This window comes from Neofelis nebulosa, chromosome 2, assembly GCF_028018385.1.
Source record: "Neofelis nebulosa isolate mNeoNeb1 chromosome 2, mNeoNeb1.pri, whole genome shotgun sequence".
In the NCBI taxonomy this organism is placed as follows: Eukaryota; Metazoa; Chordata; class Mammalia; order Carnivora; family Felidae; genus Neofelis; species Neofelis nebulosa.
In genome coordinates this window covers 61,481,111-61,501,925 of record NC_080783.1, presented here as the reverse complement: position 1 = coordinate 61,501,925, position 20,815 = coordinate 61,481,111, and the positions used below count along the sequence as shown (strand labels likewise).

Below are 20,815 nucleotides of genomic sequence, written 5' to 3'. Positions count from 1 at the left end.
TTCATGAGATGGAGTCCTGAGTTGGGCTCTGCACTCATAGTGCACTACCAGTGCAGAGCTTGCTTAGGATTCTCTCTCTCTCCCTCTTTCTCTGCCCTTCCCCCACTCACATGCACGTGCTCTCTCTCTCTCAAAATAAACATTAAAAAATTTTTAAAAAATAGAATGGAGGCATAAAATATCTGAGCTTGACTATGATGATAACCATAATGATAACATCACGAACATATTTCAAGAAATGATACCTTCCAACACAAAATGATACATACTGTTCTGTAGAAATGACCATTTGTGAATGAACCAAAAAGATTATAAGACACCTGGACATGTACTGCAGTTTACTTTATAAATGTAGGCAAATTTTCACAAATCTCTTACATTTAATTGAGTCCAGATGAAATCAACTTTTCCCCATTTCTCTCTTACTTCTCACTCCCCCTCACTCTCGTGTGTCTTCTGTCCCCTATCTCCCTCTCACAAGTCCCATGAGCTCTTACTCTCTTCTTTTACCTCCCTCTCTCCCTCTCTTCCCTCCTTTTCTCTTCTCCTCCTTGCTCTTTTCCCCTCTTGCTCTCTCTCCCTTTCCCTTCATTCATCCCCCCAACCTAAACGTCTGTCTTCGTCTGTCTCTCCCTCCTCCCGTTTCTCATTTGGCCTCTCTCTCTTTCTTGGAATTTGTAGACTGAATTAACTACCGTAAAATGAACTGAAAGCATACCCCTGCTTCACATGTTACAGGAACTGTCCTATAATAAATATCATGAAGAATTATTGGAATAGTTACCCTGTAGCATTATATAAATCTGCAAGTTGGTAGAGGATATCAATTTCTAGTGGAGTGACTTGTCCATAGCGTATGGCACTCTGGGCAAACTCCTCTAGAAGAAAAAGAAAGAATTGAAAATCTTAAAACATTCTTAACATGCTTCTAGTTTAACCAACTATCCTCTGAAAGCTAAAGGCATTTTAGAATTATTTTAAAAATCTAAAACTGAATTTAAATACCTAAGTTCCACTTTGGAAGTTTGAAAGCCGGCAAAAGATAAAATGTTAACACAAGGAATCAGCAAAAACAAATTTATTTCAAAGATAAAACAATCTCTTTAGAATCCTCTCTCTTATTTGCTTTCGTCTCCGGAGTCACAAGATAAAAGACGTGCTATTCTCCAATCAACGAAAACACCCTACTACAACACAGCAAAAAGAGGAGGCTTGCCCATCTTTCTGCCACAACTCCCTCCTAGTACAAACAAGTTTTGGCCACACTGCCACTAGCCGGTTTGACAGACTGGACCAAGGTTCTTTTCAAAACTGTCAGAGCTGCTTTTTTATTCCTGACCCCAGCACCCCATTAAATGCACCTGGATTTTTGAAGACCACTACCGCCCAAGTGAAGCATACGCACACCGTAACACACTCTCTAGCTCTGGCTTCAGAGTGGTAAACTTAGGTCAGCTTCATGCCCTAGATAAAGAAAAGTGAAAATGCACATTCCAATCAACACACAGTTTTGAAATCTTACCCTTTGTGACTTCGACATCTTTCCTTGTGCCAGCTAAAGTGCTATATATCTTACGAACAAGCTCCATGTTATTCAGTAAGGAGTTAAATGCATTGAAGTAGGAGAAGCTAACCTGGTGTGAGATGCTGCCTCCAGCTGCCTAGGAAATGACAACAGGAAAAGTTTAAACAGTAAGCAAAAACAAATAAAACACGTTTAAGGACACTACACTTTTCTCAAAGAAGATCCCAAGTAGTCTTCATTATTAAAGTGATTAACAACCAGTCCATAAATACAAAGAAAGTATCCTACTGAAACACTCAGTGCATTTCACGCCCTCAGGGAGGTCTATGTAATTTAGGTTTTAAGGAAGAAAGCAACATCTGGAAGTTGGACTTCACGGTTCATCTACCTATAAGGTCAGAAACAACAAATACAATTATCACAGATCAAAAATAATGGTTATTTAAACAGGATTTTCAAGATCCTCAACTATGAACTCTTGCTAGTCTAGGATAATTCAAACATCAATGTACAATACAGAGTATTTTTTAAACTTGCTTTTTTTTCATACACAAAAACCAGTGGTAACTTTCTATTTTAAAACTATTTCACTATATCAGTTTTCCTAATTGTTTTCTTTTTTTTAAGACCACTACTATAATTAAGATAGTTAACAGTCTGAATCTGCATCACGAAAGGTACAACTACCAAAAACTCCAAAAAATGTAGAGAAAATCTAGGGAGGATTTATTCACTATAAATTACATCTTTAGTGGAACAGTGCAAAAGAGGCTCTCTTGTGCCTGGGGAGTGATGGGGGTGGGGGGCAATCTGGCCTTCATTACCTCTGCAGGGTGAAGAGGTAAGTTCTCCCTCTGCCCACCACTTGGATATAAACTCAAAAGAGAACATTTTTCATAGTTTGCAAAAGCCTAATTTCTAAGCCAGGAGTCAGAGGAACCCATATGATTAAAAACATTCTCTAATAAAAACTCAAAGAAATACTTATGGAAATACCAGTGTGACCTTAATCACAAAGGTCTACTAAGAATAGTGTAGGTAATGATGGGCAAATGTACCCATCCCTCACATACATGCCTTAACCCAAATATAGATGATATTTGTATTAGCTTGAATTTGCATGCCAGTGACCCAAAAGGAGAACTCAAATTATTTAATACATTCCTTCAGGGACTGAAATGGCATTTGGTAAGTTGAAGCTATAATAGGTCTATGTAACCCAATTGGAAAAGATTAAATGGGTCCCCTCATTCCAAGGCAATGAGAATCCCCCTCTGTAGGATTTTCTTTCTTTTCTCCCCTCCCCTCCCCCCCCACCCTTTCCTCCTTCTCTCCCTTTCTTTCTGTCCTTCTCTCATTTTTTGGCTAGGGTATGAGGTAAGGGTTCAGGGAGTGGGAGATGGGTGTCAAGGAGGTGAAATGTGTAGGACAAAGTGACATGCTCCATGTTCAAATTCACTGAAGAAAAAGAACAGAAGTTGATCTTTCTACCCCGGTCTAAATCAGGGATAATGATCTTCAGCTGAAACAACAAAAGCACTCACTGGCTTCCCTCCATATAAAACAAGCAGCAATCAAAAACTTATACATAAGTACAATGCACGAACAAGAGAACTGGTAAGTGAGGAAAGTTTCAGCACTCTTTGTGAGGAAGTGAATGACATCAGTTTGCTATTGGTCCAGATGATTACTTTATAGAGATTAGCAGTTTGACAGAACAAAAAAACCGTCTGGTCCATGCAGACTGAATGCACAGGTGAAGGGGCAGAGAGAGGAGGGAGCCACATTGGCTGATGCCCACATATTTCCTCCATACCTTCTGCCACGGCCATGGTTATTAAAACAGTGTAGAGGCCAGTGATGATTCCTCTAGCAAACAGCACCCTGCAGGCAACAAAGGAAGGAGCCATCTTTATAGCAAGGCTTTGGGAGCCTGGTGGGATGGAAAAAGGCCAAGGTGAAGGCAGCAGTGTCTGGGCGAAGTACTGCCCTGCCCACTGGGAAAAGTAATTGCACACCCCTGTCTACAAACTCCCTTGTTTTCTTTCACTGGACTCTGTAAATGGAAATAAACAATTTAGAAATATAGGAGAGCACGATGGTGGCTCTGAAAAAAACTTGATCCGGGAAAGACTATTCACCATCACAGCACTCCCACCTCCCTTACACATACCTGTTTACCTTCTACCAACCAAACATTAAGTTAGAATAGTTGACAGTCGGGTGTGTCCAAGGAGGCGAGCCAGGACCCAATGGTTCAAAAATGTTAAGGAAAGAGAAAATTGAAGTACTTGCTTTCTACTTACTGAAACTAAATTCTCCTCCACAAAGGGAGTGAGCATGTGAGACCGAATGGTAACCATGATGTCACTGAAATCCAGACCAGAAATCATGCCACTTTTGCTTTTGTCTTTCAGTGCAAAGGCTTGTCTTGCATGTTCCAGCTGCAGCTCCTAGAGGGAAGTTAGAAATAGAACAGTAGATTGGTTAAAGCACATCCCAACTGCATGTTTTGAAAAAGGAGGACATTCTTCCCTTGCATGCACTTACTACAGAAATGAACACTGCACAGCTCTGAATTTACAACAAAACTTTTAATTTCTTTTAAAAAGCACGTTTTCCTGAAAATGTACTACACAGTACTCCTCGGGAAGAATGAATCATAGCATGACAATAAAGAAAGAGGAGGAGGAAAAAAACCTTAATGCACTTGAAAAGTTTTCAACACTGAACCGTTCTTAGTGTTTTAATTCAGCTTTTAAAATGTATTCTTTCTTGCTTGAAGGCATTCTTATCCAAGGGTACCTTTTTTTTTTTTTTTAAGTTTATTTGGGGGGGGTGGTGGGGGGATGGCAAGCAGGAGGCACAGAGAGAGAGAAAGGAAGAGAGAGAATCTCAGGCAGGCTCTGTGCTGCCAGTGTCTCCCAAGGGTACGTTTTGAAATAAAAGTTTAGATTTGGGGTACCTGGGCGGTTCAGTCAGTTAAACGTCAGACTCTTGCTTTTGGCTCAGGTCATGATCTCACGGTTTGTGGGACTGGGCCGTGTGTCAGTCTCTGCACTAACAGTGCAGAGCCTGCTTGGGATTCTCTCTCTCTCTCTCTCTCTGCCCCTTGCCCACTTGCACTCTCTCTCTCAAATGAGCAAACTTAAAAAAGTTTAGATTCATTTCCAGTATTTCAATGTAATACTGTAATTAAAGGGTCTCTTTTTCTCTCTCAATGAATTAAGACACCATTTTTCAAACAATTTTTAAAACATGAACTTAGTGAGAAAGTCTACTGACTGGTAAGAGCAATAATTAGTAATTCTAACATGAAAGTTATAAATAACAAACTGATAACTAGTGTTCAGCTATCACTGTCTGGCTTGGGCAGCAGTTACTCATAAACTGTAAAATAATCCAGAAGATCGCTGAACTTTTGAATTATTCAGCAGTCACATTTTGTCATAAATGATATCAATAAAAACAATAAAACGTGCCAGTAACATGCTGAATACTATACAAAAGTGAAAAGTGGAGCATTTCTGCACTGAGGACCTATGACATAATCCAAATAAATCTGTTACCACAACATAACAATGGTGCTATTGGGTGCCATTTTCACACTATTTGCAACTTTAAAAATAATATTCATATCTAAATATATATTATTCACAGATACAATACTGCAATTTTCATTACCATATTTATACAAGCCTACAAGTCAATGTTGCTTTTTCTGATATTTAAAAGTTTTGGTAGCGGGGTGCCTAGGTGGCTCAGTTGGTGGAGCATCTGACTTTGGTTCAGATCATGCTCTCATGGTTCATGAGTTTGAGTCCCATGTCGAGCTCTGGGCTGACGGCTGGCAAACTGGAGCCTGCTTCAGACTCTATGTCTCCCTCTCTCTCTGCGCCTCCCCTGCTCATGCTCTAAGTAAATAAACATTTAAAAAAAATTTTTTTTAACAGTTTTGGAAAAAGTCTCATTACTTTACTAATTTATTTTCCTATGGGCTTGTGATAGTTCATTGGTAATTCAAAGACATTTAAATTATCTTAGGTTTGTCTTATAATTCATTAAACTATGTATTTGTTTTATGTGGCTTTCTAGATTTTATTTGTATGCTATTTAATAAGTTTTAAAAATATTTTTTCTTAGCAGGTTGGCAGGCTAGAGACAAGTATATCAAACCTATTAAATCTTCCAATAGTCTTAAAAAAATTAAATGAGAATACTGAGGGAAACATCTAAGGTATTTTAATATCTATCACCCAACATCTAAATGTTTGGATTTTTTTGAAAAGACAACAGAAGTGGAGAAACTAAAACTCAACTGATAAATATGAAAGAGTACAAAATAAACAACTGGCATGATATGACAAAGTTGTCTCTTCCCTACTCCTACTTTTTTATTCTTTATTTTTTTTTTTACCTTACTCCTACTTTTTAAAAATTTCAACTCTGTTGAGATAAAAGTGACAAAACTGTGATATATAGGGGCGCCTGGGTGGCGCAGTCGGTTAAGCGTCCGACTTCAGCCAGGTCACGATCTCGCGGTCCGGTCCGTGAGTTCGAGCCCCGCGTCAGGCTCTGGGCTGATGGCTCGGAGCCTGGAGCCTGTTTCCGATTCTGTGTCTCCCTCTCTCTCTGCCCCTCCCCCGTTCATGCTCTGTCTCTCTCTGTCCCAAAAATAAAAATAAAAAACGTTGAAAAAAAAAAATTTTTAATTTTTTAAAAAATAAAAAAATAAAAATAAAAAAAACCTGTGATATATAAAAAGTGTGCAACATGATTTGATACATGTATACATTGGGAAAGGAGTCCCACCAAGTTAAGTAACATATCCATCACCTCAGTTACCTTTTTTTATAGGAACACTCAAGTTCTACTTCCTTAGCAAATTTTAATTATACAACACAGTATTATTACCCATAGTAACCATGATATACATTACATTCCCAGACCTTATTCATGTTATAATGGAAGGTTTGTATCCTTTTTCCAGCCTCTGCCCCCCTACCCACCCACCCCCACCCTGCCCCTGTCAACCACTATTCTTTCTGTTTCTGTGTTCAACTTTTTTTTAAGGTTCTACAAAGAAGCAATCCCTTGTAGTAGGTCTTTCTTTGGCTTATTTCACTTAGTATAATGCCCTCCAAGTTCATCTGAGTTATTGCAAATGGCAGGATTTCCTTTTTTGAGTGAACAATATTCTATTGTGTGTGAATACACACACATTTTTCTTTACTCATTCACCTCTCAATGGACACTTAGGTTGTTTCCATGTACAACAAACATGGGAGTACAGCTATTTCTTTGAAATAGTGATTTTTGTTTCCTTTGCATACATACCCAGAAGTGGGGTTGCTGGATCACCTGGTGGTTCTATTTTTAATTTCTTGAGGAACCTCCAGACTGTTTTCCATAGTGGCTGCACCAATTTACTTTCCAACAATGTACAGGGTTCCCTTTTCTCCATATCCTTGCCAGCATTTGTCGTCTCTGCTCTTTTTGATAATAGAGATCCTAACAAATACGAAGTAACATCTCACTATGGTTTGGATTTGCATATCCTTGGTGATTAGTGAGATTGAGCAACTTCTCATATACTTCCTGGCAATTTATATGTCTTCTTTGGGAAAATGTCTATTCAGGTCTCTTATCCATTTTTAGTTTTTATAATTAATTAACTTATGGAGTTGAAAGTGTTGTTCACATCCTATATATATATATATATATATATATGTATATATGTATATATGTATATATGTATATATACATATATGTATATGTATATATGTATGTATCTGGGATACATACATGTGTGTCTGTGTATATATATACATGTACATATATGTGTGTATATATGTATGTATCTCTGTATATATATACATATATATACGTGTGTGTGTGTATATATATACATGTGTGTGTGTATATATATGTATATATATATGTATATATATATATGTGTGTGTGTGTGTGTATGTTACTGTGTTGTAAAGTTCCCTACATATTTTGGATATTAGTCCCTTATTAGATATGTGGTTTGCAAATATTTTCTGCCATTCCATTGGCTGCCTTTTCATTTTGTTGATGGAGTCCTTACTGTGCAGCTTTTTGGTTTGATGTGGTCCCACTCGTTTATGTTTGCTTATGCTGCCTTTGTTTTCAGTGTCTAATTCAAAAAATCATTGCCAAGACTGAAGTCAAGGAACTTACCCACTATGTTTTTCTTCTAGGAGTTTAAAGTTTCAGGTCTTATGTTCAAGTTTTTAATCTATTTTCAGTTGTTTTTTCTGTCTGGTATAAGATAGGAGTCAAGTTTCATTCGTTTGCATATGGATATCCAGTTTTCCCAACACCATTTACTGAAAAGACTACCCTTTCTGCATTGTATATTCTTAACTCCTTTGTCAAAAATGAATGATCATATATGCATGGGTTTATTTCTGGATTCTCTTTCTGTTCCACTGATCTATGTGTCTGTTTTTGACAATACCATACTGTTTTGAATACTATAGCTTCATAATTTGAATTTTAAAAATGTGGTGTCTCCAGCTTTGTTCTTCTCAAAATTGCCTTGGCTATTTGGGTTCTTTTGTGGTTCCATACAAATTTTAGGACTGTTTTTTCTATCTCAGTGAAAAGGCCCACTGGAATTTTGATAGTGACTGTATTGAATCTATAGATCACTTTGGGTATTACATTTAACAATATTAATTCTTCAAATCCATGAACATGGAATATCCTCCCATTTATTTGTGTCTTAACTTCTTTCATCAACATCTTACAGTTTTTAGTGACCAGATTTTTCACTTCCTTGGTAAAATATATTCTCAAGTATTTTATCCTTTTTAATATTCTATAAATGGGATTTTCTTAATTTCTCTTTTCAGTAGTTCATTGCTAATGTATAGAAGTGCAACTGTTTTTGATTGTGTACCCTGAAACTTTAAGTCATTTATTAGTTCTAACAGTTTTGATGGGTTTGTGTGCATGTGCGTGTGCGTAGTCTTTTAGGGTTTCCTATATATAATATCATGTCATCTGCAAAAAGGGACAATTTTATTTTTTCCCTTCTAATTTGGATGTCTTTTACTTCTTTTTCTTGACTAATTTCTCTGGCTAAAGCTTCTAGTACTTTTTTGAATAAAAGTGGTAAGAATATGCATCCTTGTTTTGCTCCTGGTCTTTGAGTAAAAGCTTTCAGCTGTTCACTGTTGAGCATGATGTGAGCTATGGGCTTGTCATATATGGCCTTTCTTTTGTTGAGGTATGTTCCATCTGTACCTAATTTGCTAGGCACTTTTTAAATATTTTTTAATGCTTATTTATTTTGAGAGGGGGGAGTGTAGGGGCAGAGACAGAGAATCCCAAGCAGGTTCTGTGCTGCCAGTGCACAGTCCAACATGGGGCTCAGTCTCACAAACTGTATCATGACCTGAGCCAAGATCAAGAGTTGGATCCTTAACTGACTGAGCAACCCAGGCACACCTCGCTAAGCATTATTTTTAAATTTTTTTTTTAATGTTTACTTATCTTAGAGAAAGAGAGCAAGAGAGAGCGAGAGAGAGCGAGCACATTCAAGTGGGGAGAGGCAGAGAGACAGGGAGACAGAATCCGAAGCAGGCTCCAGGCTCTGAGCTGTCAGAACAGAGCCCCACATGGGACTCAAACTCACAAACTGTGAGATCATGACCTGAGCTGAAGTTGGGACACTTAACCAACAGAGCCACCCAGGCACCCCACCCCTTGCTAAACATTTAAAAATTTGTTTAATGTTTATTTATTTTTGAGACAGCAAGAGAGACAGACAGAACACGAGCAGGGGAGAGGCAGAGAGAGAGGGAGACACAGAATCTGAAGCAGGCTCCAGGCTCTGAGCTATCAGCCCAGAGCTCAACACGGGGCTTGAACCCACAGACTGCGAGATCATGACCTGAGCCAAAGTCAGATGCTTAACCAACTGAGCCTCCCAAGTGCCCCGCTAAGCATTTTTTATCATGAAAGGATAATGAATTTTTCCAAATGCTTTTTCTGTATCTGTATCTACTGAGATATGATTTTTATTCTTCATTTTGTTAATGTGATGTGTCACATTTAATGATTTGCATATGCTAAACCATCCTTGCATTCCAGGAATAAATCCCATTTGATCATGGTACATGATCCTTTTAATGTACTATTAAATTCAGTTTACTGGGGCGCCTGGGTGGCGCAGTCGGTTAAGTGTCCGACTTCAGCCAGGTCACGATCTCGCGGTCCGTGAGTTCGAGCCCCGCGTCAGGCTCTGGGCTGATGGCTCGGAGCCTGGAGCCTGTTTCCGATTCTGTGTCTCCCTCTCTCTCTGCCCCTCCCCCGTTCATGCTCTGTCTCTCTCTGTCCCAAAAATAAATTTAAAAAAAAATTAAATAAATAAATAAATAAATAAATAAATTCAGTTTACTAATATTTCGTTGAGGCTATTTGCATCTACCTTCCTCAGGAATACTGACCTGTAATTTCCTTTTCTCGCAGTGTCCTTGTCTGGCTTTGGTATTAGGATTAATACTGGTCTTGTAAAATGAATCTGGAAAAAATGTACCCTACTCTTGTACTTTTTGGATAAATTTGAGAAAGATTGGTATTAACTCTTCTTTAGTTGTTTGGTAGTATTCACCAGGGAAGCCATCTGGTCCTATACTTTTCTCTGTTGGGAGATTTTTAATTACTGATTCAATCTCCTTACTAGTAATTGGTCTGTTTAGATTTTTTATTTCTTCATGATTCAGAATTGGTAGATTGGGTATGTTTCTAGGAATTTATCCATTTCTTCTAGGTTACCTCATTTGTTGGTATATAAATGTTCACAGAAGTTTCTTATGATCCTTAGTATTTCTCTTATTAATTGTAATGTGTCTTTCATTTCTATGTGTTTTTTCTCAGTCTAGGTAAAGATCTGTCAATTTTGTATATCTTAAAAAAAACCAGCTCTTAGTTTTATTAATATTTTGTTATCTCCCTAGACATTATATTTCATTTATTTCTGCTATAACTTTTGTTATCTTCTTCCTTCTGCTGACTTTATCCTTAGTTTATTCTTCTTCTAGTTCCTTGAGGTGTAAAGACAGTTTGAGATCTTTTTTTTTTTTTTTTTTTTTTTTTAATGTAGGTGTTTATCATTAGAAACTTCTCTCTCAGAACTGCTTTTGCTGTATCCCATACATTTTGGTATGTTGTGTTTTCATTTCAATTTGTCTCAAGATTTTTTTTTTAATGTTCCTTTTATTCTATGATCCATTAATTATTCGGGAGCGTGTTATATAATCTCTACATATTTGCGAATTCTGTCTCCTTCTACTTTCATCATTCTCCCTTACTCACTCCATCTTCCTATCACCTCAGCTCCAACCCTATCATCCTTCAAATGAAGCAGGAATTTTAGGTCTTTATTTCAACCTTAAAATATGATTGAAAGTATTCCCCCACAGAAAGGATGTTCCTAAGCAGCATCAGAAACAGACATAGGTCCTCTCCTTATCTTATATGTTTTCCCTTACTCACTACTTTTTCCCTCCTTCTCTATGTCTTTGTTACACCTTTGTCTTCTCCCATGTATGTCTTCGTTTTTCAGAAATATCCAGTGGCAGCCATGGACATGACGAAGCCTCATTAATGACACTCAATACTGAAGAAAATGTGAACTTTTATATTAATAAGACAGAGCAGAATCCTCACTGCAAGAGTAATACTGGAAGAACAGATTTTCTATTTTCTATTAGGTCAGCAATCAGAGGGCTCCTATGTATCTTTTAAAGATACATAGTTAGGGGCGCCTGGGTGGCTTGGTCGGTTAAGCGTCCGACTTTGGCTCAGGTCATGATCTCACAGTCCGTGAGTTCGAGCCCCGCGTCGGGCTCTGTGCTGACAGCTCAGAGCCTGGAGCCTGTTTCAGATTCTGTGTCTCCCTCTCTCTGACCCTCCCCCGTTCATGCTCTGTCTCTCTCTGTCTCAAAAATAAATAAACGTTAAAAAAACAAAAAAAAAGATACATAAAGTTGCAGATAAAACTATATACGGTGTTTGGGATTGGCTTCCAAATGATCCAGGAGGGAGCACAGTGGAGAGTACAGACAAAACAAGATGGGCCAACAGTTAATAACTGTTGAAGCTGGTTGATGGGTACATGGAAGTTCATTACACTATTCTATTTTTAAATATATTTGAAATCCTTAAAAATAAAAAGTTTAAGAAATTAAAATCAATGACTTCAAAATGAGAAGCAAACAAAGGGGGGAAAAAGCCCATATCTAAAGCTCTCAGTTTATGTAGTACAGTTAGTATATCAGGGTAGAATTAGATATTGTAAAATACATTCAGACAATGCAAGACAACCAATGAGAAGAACAAACCATCTTTGGAGAAATCTTAAAAAATACTAGTTGAAAGAACATTTCTTTTTTAAATAATCATCTCTCAAATATACAATATTTTCAACTTTTCAAGTGTGAGCATTTTCCAATGACAGTCAGGTGGGCACTAACAGTACAAGTGTTAGAACAAGCACTGGGTTCTACAAATAACCACACGTAGTACTCGCTTCGGCAACATGTATACTAAAATAACCACACCTAAAGGATACAGTTTTCAAACTGTGATCACTCTCATGAAGTAAAACAATACCCCAGGGTTATAAAAGATAAAATACATAAAAATACTCTAAAAAGATGCTTTATCTAAAAAGATAAAGATACTGTAATAAATAAAAAAATAAGTCTGCTTCCAGATTTCAAGTGTGGATAGGGGAACTGAGGGAAAGGATGAAAAAAGGAAGCTACGCTAAAGCTAAAGATCTCAGACACCTGGAAATGCATTTCATCTAACTAGAGATGAAAACTGCCGCGCTTCAGAAACTGTGGCTTTGAATGAGAATGAACTAGTACATGTAATTCTGCAGTCTTCCAAAACTTCACTCGTCACTAAAAATCACAGTAAAGGAACTAAAAGCAAAACAGAAACTCAAGGACAAAGAAAACAGAAAAGAAGATAGCAACTACGTTTTTTAAGATTGTAGAGCAGAAAGGCAAGCGACAACTGACTTAGCAGAGTCAAGAAAACTAAACACGGAGGGACATCTGGGTGGCTCAGTGAGTTGAGCATCTGACTCTGGATTTCAGCTCAGGTCATGATCTCACAATTTGCGGGTTTGAGCCCCATATCCGGCTCTGCACTGACAGTGTGGGGGCCTGTGTGGGATTCTCTCTCTCCTGTCTCTCTGCCCGTCCCCTGCTTGTACATACTCTCTCTCAAAATCAAAAATAAAAAATAAAGCATTAAAAAAAAAAAGAAATAAAAGAAAACTAGACATTGGAAAAGCCAAAAAGCTATGCAATGTACATTACAGGACCCCTTAAAAACTCCGGAACTGGCTACACGAGTACTCTTACAAGTGACAGTGAAGGTGGAGCTACAAACAGGAAGCTCAGATGGAAGTCTGTTTAAAACTCACTTAGTCACCTGCACTACTTCACTGTAGCCAGGATTCTGGCCTTTCCCAGCCCTGGTAGAGGACTAGAGACTCACTGCCTAGAGAATTTAATAGAGGATCTGAACTAGGGGAGACCAGGTACAGTGGAAAAGAGGTAATAAAATCAAAGCCCATCTCCACACTGAAAGTTGAGACCTCTAACCCTCTTGAATTATTCAGCAACCATAATGTCAATAGCCAGATCTAATATTCTAGATGATTCTTCTCTGGGTCCCCAGTGCAAAAGAAAGACCTGAACATACAGACATTAAAGGGTCCCCAATATGACAGCCGAGCCAGCAAACTTTATAATAAGGTTTAGAATTAATAAGTAATACCATGAACCCAAAGTTCCCAATAAGCCTCAATCTTAAATATGAGCAGAGGACCAATGACTGTAAGAAAAGCCACTAACAAAGAAACAAAAACCCAAACAGAGAAAAAGAAAGAAAACTGAAGGAAACAGACAATTCACAGGAAGAAAAAAATCACCTATCTTTAATATATTTGGAGAAGTGAGAGAAAATAGTACACCTATAGAAAAAGAACAATATGTTATTTTTTAAAAATGAATATTCAGAAAATGAAAAAGAACTGAAAATTTTAAATGTAACAAAAATTAAAAACTTACTAAAAGTTCAGGCGGAAAGTGGGAGAGAAAACTAAATCATACATTTAATATATTTACTAGTTCCATAAAGAAGAAAATTGAAGTAAATAAAAAAAACTAATGAGAATATTTTCAAGAATTGAGGGACAAAAGTTTTCAAATTCAGAGAGCCCACTAAATGCCCAGCACCAAGGAATATCATCATGAAATTTCAAAACACTGAAGAAAAGGAAAAAAAATCTGACTCTCCAGAATGGGAAAAAAAAAAAAAAAAGTCAAAACAGAATCAAGAATGAGAATGGGGGCGCCCGCATGGCTCATTCAGTTAAGTGTCTGACTCCTGGTTTAGGCTCAGGTCATGATCTCACAATTTCCACGAATTCGAGCCTCGCATTGGGCCCTGCTTTGGCCCACTTCCAACTCCATGCTGACGACACCAAGCCTGCTTCAGATTCTCTCTCTGTCCCTCCCTAGCTCGCGTGGAGATGCAGGTGAGTTCTCTCCCTCTCTCCCTTTCTCTCAAAATAAACTTAAAAAAACCCAAACAAACCAAGAATGAGAATGGCACTGGACTTCTCAGTGGCAATACCAGAAGAAAGAAAACAAAAAAGAAATGTTTTCAAAATTAGGAGGGAACTAATTTCTACTAGAATTCTAAACCTAGCCATACTAAGTATAAATAGAACAGAGGTTTTCAGGTATGAAAAGTCTCACAAAAAATTACTATACTTTCCTCAAGAAGCCACTACAGGAACTATTCCACCAAAAAGAGGAACTACACTATAATAAAGAGATGGAATCCAGTAAGCAGAAGATTCAACACAAAAGATAGACAAATGCATTCCCCAGTACGAAGCTGAGGGGGATTACAGACCGACAGCTATGCAAAAAGTACAAAGTCCAGCCTCCAACCATGAAGCAGGTCAGAAAGTTCCAGGAAAATGGTGCAGGGGCTATGAGAAACAGTCTGGCAATTCCTCAAAAAATTAAACATAAAATTATCATATGACTCAGCAATTTTATATCTAGAGATGTACTCAAAAGATTTGAAAACAGCTATTCAAACAAATACTTGTACACCAACGTTCGTGATAACCAAAAGGTAAGAACACCCAATTAGTAGGCTCCATTAACTAATGAATGGATAGACAAAAAACAGTGTATCCATACAATGGAATATTACTCAGCCATAAAAAGGAATAAGGTACTAATACATGCTACAACTTGGATAATCCATGAAAACATTATGCTAAGTAAAAAAAAAAAAAAAAGAAGAAGAAAAAAAAAAGCCAGACACAAAAAGTCATGCTGTATAACTCCATTAATAGTCCTCCCTTACCTGTGGGGTGTATGTTCTCGGAACCCCAAGTGAATGCCTGATACTGCACATAGAACCAAACCCTATATATGATGTTTTTTTCCTATACATGCATAAGATAAAGTTTAATTCCTAAATTGGACACAGTAAGAGATTATCACTAAAATAATAGAAAAATTATAACAATATATTGCAATAAAAGTTATGTGAACGTGGTCTCTTTCTCTCTTGTCCTCTTAAGATATCCTACTGTGCTGTACTCACCTTCCTTCCTGTGATGATGTGAGATGATAAAATGTCTAAGTGATAAGATGAAGTGAGGTAAATGATGTAGGCATTGTGACATAGTAGTAGGCTACCATTGACCTTCTAACGGTACGTCAGAAGGAGGATTATCTACTTCTGGACCACGGTTGACCATGGATCCACTGAAACTGTAAAAAGCAAAACTGTAAATAATGGGGGGACTACTGTACATGAACTATCCAGAATTGGTAAATCCATAGAGTCAGAGCTGTTTGGTGGTCACCAGGGGCTGAGGAGAAACAGGAATGGAGAGTGACTGCTTAATGAGTAAACAATTTTTTTTTTTTTGGAGTAATAAAAATGCTTTGGAATTAGACAAAGATAGTGGTTGCCCAGCACTGAACTGTACTAAATGCCACTTAAATTATGCACTTTTATGTGGTTAAGTTTATGTTAAGTGAATTTTATCTCCATTTCTTAAGAAAGAAAGCTCTTAGCTCCAAGAAGATGAAATTGATAGAGTACATAATATTTTGTAAACACATTAAAATGAAATGTTAATAAGTGAGGCGAAATTTAAGAATGAATTAGCATTAATACATAGAAAATTAAACAAATAAGAAAAACTAGAAACGCTAAGAAAAGTAATCATTTTAGTCAAACACAGTATTTTTTTTTAAGTTTATTGAGAGAGAGAGAGAGAGAGAGAGAGAGCGAGCTCAAGCAGGGGAGGGGCAGAGAGACGGGGAGACAGAGAAGCCCAAGCAGGCTCCCCACTGCCAGTGCAGAGCCCAATGCAGGGCTTAATCTCATGAACCATGAGATCCTGAACTGAGCTGAAACCAAAAGTTGGACGTGTAACCAACTGAGCCACTCAGGTGCCTCTATTTTTATTTTTATTTTTTATTTTTTGAAAGAGCAAATTAGCGAGTGGAGGAAAGAGGCAGAGGGGGAGAGACAATCTTAAGCAGGCTCCATGCTCAGTGCAGAGCCTGATCCCACAACCCTGGAATCGTGACCTGAGATGACATCAAAAGTCACACACTTAACCGACTGAGCCACACAGGCACCCCAGTCATCCATAGTATTTACAAAATTATAGTAATTCAGATATGAATTATATGGTGATGGAGACAGAAAATGTCTGTGGGAGAGAGAGAGAGATGAAAGAACCAGCTCCTGATCTTCCACAGTTGAAATTCAATGAAAAATACCAAAAAGTGAAGAATTTAAAAGTAGAGTACAGAACTACAAAAGACCCCATACTGTCAAGGCAATCTTGAGAAAGAAGAATAAAGCTGGAGGTCCAGATTTCAAGATAAATTACAAAGCTGTAGTAATCAAAACAGTATGGTACTGGAACAAAAACACACATAGATCAATGGACCGGAATAGACAGCCCGGAAATAAACCCACAATCATATGGTCAATTAATCTGTAACAAAGCAGGAAAGAGTACACAATGAGAAAAAGACAGTCTCTTCTACAAACGGTGCTGGGAAAACTGGACAAAACTATGCAAAAGAATGACACTGGACCACTGTCTTAACCATACACAAAAATAAACTCCAAATGGATTAAAGACTTAAATGTAAGATCTGAAACCATAAAACTCCTAGAAGAAAACACAGGCAATAATCTCTCTGATATTGGCCTTAGCAACATTTTTCTCAATAGGTCTCCTGAAGCAAAGGAAACAAAAACAAAAGTAAACTATAGGGACTACACCAAAATAAAAAGCTTTTGCACAGTAAAGGAGACCATCAACAAAATGAAAAGACAATGTACTGAATGGGAGAAGATATTTGCAAATCACACATCCAATAAAGAGTTAATATCCAAAATACATTAAAAACTTCTACAACACCAAAAAACAATGATTAAAAAACAGAGGAGCTGAACAGACATTTCTCCAAAGAACACATACAGATAGCCAACAGACACATGACAAGATGTTCACCATCACTAATCAAGGAAATGCAAATCAAAACCACAATATCACCTCACATCTGTCAGAATGATTAGTATTAAAAACATAAGAAATAACAAGTGTTGTTGAGGATGTGGAGAAAACAGAACCCTCATGCACTGTTGGTGGGAATGTAAACTGGTGCAGCCTCTCAGAAAACAGTATGGAGTTTCCTCCAAGTAATTAAATATAGAAACACCATCCAATCCAATAATTCCACTACTGGGTATTTACCCAAAGAAAATGAACAATAATTTGAAAAGATATAAGCATCCTTATGTTTATTGCAGCATTTTAAAAAAAGTTTTTATTTATTTGAGAGACAGAATGCTCACACAAGCCGGGGAGGGGCAGAGAGACGGTGAGAGAGAGAATCCCAAGCAGGCTCCACACAGTCAGCATGGAGCCCAGCTTGGGACTCTAACCCATGAACCGTGAGATCACGACCTGAGCAGAAATAAAGAGTCACACACTTAACCAACTGAGCTACTCAGGTGCCCCTATTGCAGCATTATTAACAATAGCCAAGACATCTGGAAGCAACCCAGGTATTCATCGATAGATGAACAGATAAAGAAGATGGGGTATATACATACAATGGAATATTACTCAGCCATAAAAAAAAAAAAAAAAAAAAAGGGAATGAGATCTTACCATTTGCAGCAACAGTGATAGACCTAGAGGGTATTATGCTAAATGAAGTAAATCAAAGACAAAGAAGACAAATACCATATGATTTCACTTATATGTGGAATCTAAAAAGTAAAACAAAGCTGAAACAGACCCATAAATACAAAAAACTGGTGGTTGCCAGAGGGGAAGTGTGGGGGGGGATGGGCAAAATGAATGGAGGAGAGTGGGGTGTACGGGCTTCCAGTTACGGCGTAAGTCAGAGATGAGAGGTACAGTGTGGGTAATATAATGAATGGTACTGTAATAGCACTGGACGGTAACAGATGGCAGCTACACTTGTGGTGAGCTATGAAAGTGATTGCTGAAAAGAAACAAGTTTAAGAGTGCTTAAAAGTTGCCTCTGGAAGTGAGAAATAAGAAATGGGGGTGTAATGCCACAAGGAATTGCTATTTTTGGTAACAAGCTTAAACCTGCAGTGGGAAATAAGAAATGCCACAGGGAATTGCTATTTTTGGTAACAAACTTAAAACTAAAAGGGAAGTGGAGAAGAAATGGTATATATTTACATCGGTTATAAAAACTAGGCTCACCTGGAGAAACTGTGTGAATTCTGTGTAGTTAAGATGCTTCTTCCGATTATGCCCAAAATGCAGTCGGATAAATTCACAGTCCCAGTTAAAAGGGATATGGTGATGAATAATAGTCTGTCCAAAAATTTCTTTGACATTTTCTTAAAAGGGAAGACAAAAATGAACAAATTATATCTGGAACAAGTAGTTTAGTCCACTGCAATGTTCCTACAGAAAGAAATTAAGAGAAATTTCAAGTCAATATTATCTGCTTCTATTAAGATTAGCTGCAAAATTTTTCGTGCCCAGAAACCCATGCACAGGAACACAATTGATACAAAATATAATTTTACACTTAAGATTGTGTACCATTACATATAAGGCCATGAGATTCTTAATTTCTCTTGATTTAATTTTAATTAGGAAGTGATTTATATCTTGCACTATAAATGGCTGCTACTTTGCATTCCTGTATAAAATCAATAGTGTTTTCCCGGTTCCTCAAGGAGTCGAATTAAGCCCTTTATCAGAAGCATGAATACCTAAATTACAGTATAATGCAATATTTGTCATACTAAGTATGGTTTGATTGAGGCTTGATTATTACATTCACACTAGCCTGAATCTGTCTATTGAAGATAGGTATAAGAAATACTACCAAAAGCGTATCATTAGCTCAGCAGCAAGCACCTTATTAAAAGCTTCTGATATTGTCAAAAATATGGTCTTGACACAAAGCTACAAAATCCCCATAAAAAGCATGATTATTAGTCTCAACTATTAAAATATTTTAAGATAAGTGAAATTAGTGATTCACTTTTAAATAAAGAAGGACTAAACACAGTACACTAACTTTAAGATAGGAACCAGTCACACTGTGTAAATATACAACCAAAACCCTCTGACAGCTGGTCTTCATGCACTAACAATGTCAGTCACTTTCTTACACAGTTCTACACTTACTATAAAAGTCAATTCACAAATGACTGGTACTTTAACAAGCATAGACTGGATAGCCTAATTTAGAAGCTCATGCCAAAAAGAAAAAAAAAAAAAGTCATTAACAAAGTTAAGAAAGCAGGAAGCCTGTTTTATTGATGTCTTAAGAACAAAATTATTTTCAAATGTAAGCCAATTAGTGGAAGCGTTTTACCAGCCATAGCTACAATTTTACTAATTAGCAAATACAAGTTTAATGTTTTATAATCTCCAACTATGCTACTTTCTCTAATTTCTGTAAATTCTTTGAATAAGATACTGATCTCATATTGTAAATGGTTTAATGGATTCCCTTTAGTTTTATATACCATTTTTTTCTTGATAAAAGCATTACTGGGGTGGGGAGGGGGAGGTGGAAGACAGTGTAAGAATCCTGAACTGGAAATCCTACCAGTCTGGACTCAATATAACAGCTCCGAATAGGTCACTGCTATCAGTAAGATGGAAGAAGGCATTGGATGTCACTGGGGAGATGGGATTCTCATCTTTTCTTTCAAATGGAATATAGCATTTATTTCTTGCCTAATTAGCAATACTATATCATAATTTTCAAACCACATTAAAATATTTTCACCTTCCATAAACACAAATTAAATATATGGGGTTTTGTTTCTAAAAGCAAAAAAACAAACAAACAAACAAACAAAAACAAAAAAACAAAAACTCAGTAGCAATTCATGGGATAGATCTTGGCTTTTAACCAATATAAAAGTTTACCCTCAAATCTATGTGGAATATCAACAGTTGTAAAATATGTCAAAGTTTATAAGATAATTAAAATAATAAGGGTTACCAAAAATAGAGCTAAATATATTAAGAGAGATCAGCAAAGATTTTTTTTTAGGATCTTTTTTTAAATAATTAGCTGCTTTATTCCCAAATTAATTACTCTGATTTCTTATTTTTAAGATCCAACAAATAGTGTTAAACTAATAAAACACAAAGAAATTAAGGGAAAGCAGAATAGAATAACTTAAACTACTACATATATTTAATTTAAATATTAAGATTATGAAAGGGAATACATTTTTTATAACCTTTATTTTAAAGGTCACAAATCCTAAAACTCAACTATTTGACAAGAAATGTACATACTGCTACCTAGATTAAGTTTTAAACAATGGTGGAATAAAACTGAATTCCCTTTACATGATCAGAAAATATTAGAATATTACTGTGAAATTAATCAAATACAATCAAAGATTCAAAAGCTTTCAAACTATGAAAATTTACTTATGAAAATTGTTTTCTACTATCACAAAAAGGATAAACCAAAGTTATAATGTCTAATTTACATTCAGAAAAAGTTCCATAATAAAAACTTTAACTAAAATCCTATTTTGTAAACTTCTTAGCAACCTCTAGCTAAGATCTTGGAATATCTTTGAAACAATTAAAATGATAGCTTAAATTACTCATAGTAATCTTCCCAAATATTGAAGTGTCATTTT

The 20,815-nt window shown here is 36.7% G+C and overlaps 1 protein-coding gene across 5 annotated transcripts in view; it reads right to left on the bottom strand.

Moving 5' to 3' along the window:
- The window catches only part of SLC25A12 (solute carrier family 25 member 12), a 212,334-nt gene that overhangs the window by 45,844 nt on the left and 145,675 nt on the right, over nucleotides 1–20,815 (bottom strand). For all 5 annotated transcript variants that reach the window (XM_058714039.1, XM_058714021.1, XM_058714011.1 and 2 more), the window contains 4 exons: nucleotides 18,387–18,526; nucleotides 3,832–3,978; nucleotides 1,523–1,661; nucleotides 785–878 (listed from right to left, as the gene is read on the bottom strand). In XM_058714039.1, the coding sequence (XP_058570022.1) occupies nucleotides 785–878; nucleotides 1,523–1,661; nucleotides 3,832–3,978; nucleotides 18,387–18,526 (520 nt within the window). The remainder of the gene's footprint in view (nucleotides 1–784; nucleotides 879–1,522; nucleotides 1,662–3,831; nucleotides 3,979–18,386; nucleotides 18,527–20,815) is intronic.